General features: G+C 35.2%; 1 protein-coding gene across 3 annotated transcripts in view; it reads right to left on the minus strand.

The window, feature by feature from the left end:
* LOC109223374 (probable serine incorporator) overlaps window positions 1-2,134 on the minus strand; it is a 9,104-nt gene extending 6,970 nt beyond the window's left edge. The window contains exons 1-3 of one of the 3 annotated variants that reach the window (XM_019387657.1): window positions 1,978-2,134; window positions 1,496-1,734; window positions 49-288 (exon numbers count right to left, since the gene is read on the minus strand). In XM_019387657.1, the coding sequence (XP_019243202.1) occupies window positions 49-288; window positions 1,496-1,679 (424 nt within the window). In that variant the 5' untranslated portion in view covers window positions 1,680-1,734; window positions 1,978-2,134. Of the gene's footprint in view, window positions 1-48; window positions 289-1,495; window positions 1,735-1,915 lie in introns of all 3 variants that reach the window. The other 2 variants (XM_019387659.1, XM_019387658.1) reach the window with 2 other exon arrangements.

The following is a 4,166-nucleotide window of genomic DNA, read 5'->3' on the forward strand; positions in this document are numbered from 1 at the left end:
AATAAGGTTAAAAATTAAGGCATATTCCTTAGGGATGATATTGCTTACCATAGAAGCTGATGATTCCATTTGGAAGGAAAAACATAAATATTACCATGAGGCACCAGCAAATGATTTTCATCATCCAACCTCCATGGTGCATGCTGTCACGCGGGTCTTTCTGATTCTTCACGCCAATCATTAAGATTGCTAAGATAGTGAAAAATAGGAAGTTTCCCAGACTAACCCGAAGCACAGCATCTGTCTCAAACCACTCTCTGTTCGGTGTCGAATGAAAGCTATTAATCCCTGCAATGTAATGAACATTAAAGATGTCTTGGAATATCAGAAAAGCCCTAAGAGTAAAAAATATAATGTCAGCCAAACTATATCAAAATAAAGGTTGTAGACTTAAGGCGCTACTGATAAGCTCACAATATAACCTCAAAGCATTAACTGGGGCTGAAAGGGACAGTAGAGAGTGAAAAAGACACAACGCACACACACGTAAGTATTTCATCCTACGACTCAATGATGAGCCATTTGCACACAAGAAAGCTTGCCAGAGCTTCACCATTGCTAATCACATAATCAAAGACTCGACGCTTGATACCAGATAAATTCGGAAAGCAAAGCAAGCAAGCCAAAAGAGTTTCTGGCCATAAGTATATTTGACCTTCATTTATTTTCAAAAAGAGTTTCACCACAAGTAACAAAGGACAGCAAGCTCTAGTTTGCATTTTTGTTCTTAACTTTTTCATTTCTAAAATTTTAGCAGTATGGAGCACTACCTGACCATTATAACCTTTGAGGAAGATTCTCCTTCAAAGCTTCTCTAGTTTTTATCACCTAGCTTTCGTTAATCTTCAAGGAAGAACACTGAGAGAGAGTACATTAACTATTCATTAATTATCTAAGCTCGCAATGCACCCAACTATGTGGGTCTTCCATCCTTCATCATCTTATAACATTCCTAATAACCAAAGATGCAATTGGGAGTTCGCACTCATCATTATTGCATAGACCAGTTTTCCAGGTCGAATTGACATGGCTGAGAACAAATCATAGGCTGACATGTTCTACAAATTCAAGATGTAATCTTTCTCGAGATTAATAAAATTTTGATTAGTAGAAGGGGTTATAAATCCCTTAACTATCAGTTTAAAACATAAGTCCTTAATTGGCCCCATGAGAAGCATCAAATTACTAACAAATCCTTGTTGTAGATACAAATTTGATTTGGTATTTCGTAGTTTTAGCTGAGAATGACTTATATTTTGGTAATAAACCTAGCTTTTCCAAATTAACATTGATAGCTCAGTATCGAAAATTCAGAGAGACTGAGTTGGATGAAGATGCTTAAAGCCAATTTCACAAGAGGTGGACCATAGATATAGCAATTAGCCATTTGTACATCATGGTGCCAATGTAAAAATTGAAGTTAATACCAAACAACAGGAGAAAGCTCTGACAAGTAAAAAGCTCATGTATCATAATTGGGGGGAAAAAAACTTACATGGTATTTTCTCCATTAGAGGAGCAGCAACCTCTCTAAGAATCCACGAGACAATGAGTGACAAAGCGAAAAGACCACAATAGGCAATCCTGGCGGAACGACGGCTGATCCCTGACACAACCGTACGGCAAGCGTCACAAGCGCACGCCGCGCAGCATGACGCAAGGCAAGAAGCTGCCCACATCTTCACAAAAGCCTCTTAATCTAGCTCCTCCTCAAAGATTGTCCAATAGCAAACCCTGAAATCCCAAAATTGAACCTTTTATTGCACACGAGAAAAATTCCGTCGATCAATAAATAAAATTCAAGCAATAATTAGGAGAAGTGATCGGTAAATTTGTTAAGGAGATCGTCTTTCCAATAAACCCTAAGTACGGGAATTAAGAAAACGACAAACGAGCCATGAATCAATAATCATACAGTGGTAATATAGGGAAGAGAAAGTCCACCGGAGGGTTTAACTAGAAAGATAGAAACTACACCTTATAGCGATGGAGAAAGAAAGACGACGGATGATCGTGATTTGAACAAGAACTGAAGATGAACCTTCTTTTACGACTTCTGCAATCAACAACCAGAAAAGGCATAAGTGGGCTCCTTCGAGTTGTCAAGTGGACGAATGTGCATGAGTCGCATATACTACGATTTATAAGTCCCATATACTACGATTTATAAGTCGCAATTTTTAATGCAATATGTAAATCGCAAAGTAATTATCTTCGCAGTAGCTTAATGCGATTTACACTCGCAATGCCAACCTCATTCCTAACCCCTGCTATTTATTTAGAGCCGTTTGGATTAACTGATTTGAAGTAGCTGAAAAGTACTTTTAAGTGATGACACTGATTTAATAAATAAACAGTTACATGTTTGGATACAAGTGCTGAAATAGATAATAAGCTGCTGCAGTATTTGATAAAAAAAAGTGTTGATAAGCTCTTTTTTCGTTAAAATGACTTAAATAATCTTAGAATTGTTTATACTTATAAGAGCATAATTTCTTCAAAATTTTAGATTCCAGATCGATTCAAATACAAAATATTATATTTGTCATTTTATTTTAAATACAACTATGCTTGGATAAGATAATTTTTATGATAAATATAATTTATTTTATGATAGCATATAATCATAAGTTATAGTAATAAATAATAAATTGACAAAAAATAAACCTAAATAGGGCAAAATATTTGAAAAGAAACAAACACTGTCTTCATCACCACAACACTTAGAAAGCAATATACCAAAAATTTTATATGTCCTCGTTTATTACATACAGTTCAAAGATTAATACACAATCACATAGATTCAAATATGCAAAAGAAATAGAGCATTTGCTTAACTTGAAGAGGCGGGGGGGGGGGGGGTGTTAGGTTAAAAAGAATACTTGATGTAGTGTGTATCGATGTAAGAGTTTTGTTCTAAAAAGGAATATTTTAAGGATAAAATAGTAAAAATCTTGGTCAAACTTAAAGTGCTTATAAGCTAAAAGTTCATAAGCTGTAGGTGGCCAGCTTATGGCTTTTGGCTTATTTTTGACTTATAAGCACTTGGCTTATAAGCACTTCTAACTTTACCAAACGTTTAGATAAGCCGAAAAGTGCTTATAAGCTAGTTTGACCAGCTTATAAGCTTAGCCAAACACCCTAGCAGTCCCAAGCATCTTTGTCAATACTCCGTTTGCCCCCATCGGGATTGGTATTTACAACTGCGTATATAAGTCATATTTACAAATGTGATTTTAAGTAATTGCAATTTATTAATCCATTTCTAAAACACGCTTCATAAGTTGTATTGTGAAGGGTTTGTATTTCTTACAACTTGTTAGGATGGTTGTTACTTAAATTTTATTGTATCTTATTGTTAAATTCGTCGTTACGTAACAACGAAAAGTGTCATCTTATGGAACGACCGATTGGATGTGGCCGCGTAGTTTCCTTATTTTTTTCTCTCATATTGCCTTTCCATATTATTAAATGATCCTAGTTGTTAAAATAATAAAAGAAGAAGAAGAGTAGTGCGGAGAAAAGTAGAGGGAGAGAATTCTTATTGATTTGTGATGAATTACAATGGAATAGAACTCTCTATTTATAGGGAAAGAGTGACTTAGCCACCAAGTAAAAATCCCTAGAATCTCTCTAAATATATAAATTCACCATAAATAAAATTCTATTTATAACACTCTCCCTTGAATGTCTATTCAACAGATAATGTGTCTCGTTAAAACCTTAACTAAAATAAAACCCAATGGGAAAAAAAAATCTAGAAAAGGAAAAAGAGTACACATATCTACAATACGCCTTTTGGTTGCCTCGTTAAAAACCTTGCAAGGAAAACCCAGTGGGACAAAACCTTGTAAGGGGAAAAGAGTGCAACGCGCATTAACTCCCCCTGATGAGAGCATCAATTCACATCATTGAGTGTTCGCATCGCAATCTTGTGCACCATCTTCAAAAGATCTTTGGTAGAGATTTGATAAATAAATAAGCCATATTAACTTGAACGAATTTGTTTCACCTTGAAATCATCATCCCTAATAGATGTATTGTCTCGTATGATCTTGTTGGAATCGTCAGTTCAATATCTTCACATAGAGGTGAAACTCTCACTATCATATTATCATGCCTATAGTTATAGCAAGATACATTTGTGCACAAATTGCACTGAGGAA

Source organism: Nicotiana attenuata, chromosome 3 (genome assembly GCF_001879085.1).
Source record: "Nicotiana attenuata strain UT chromosome 3, NIATTr2, whole genome shotgun sequence".
Classification (NCBI taxonomy): domain Eukaryota; kingdom Viridiplantae; phylum Streptophyta; class Magnoliopsida; order Solanales; family Solanaceae; genus Nicotiana; species Nicotiana attenuata.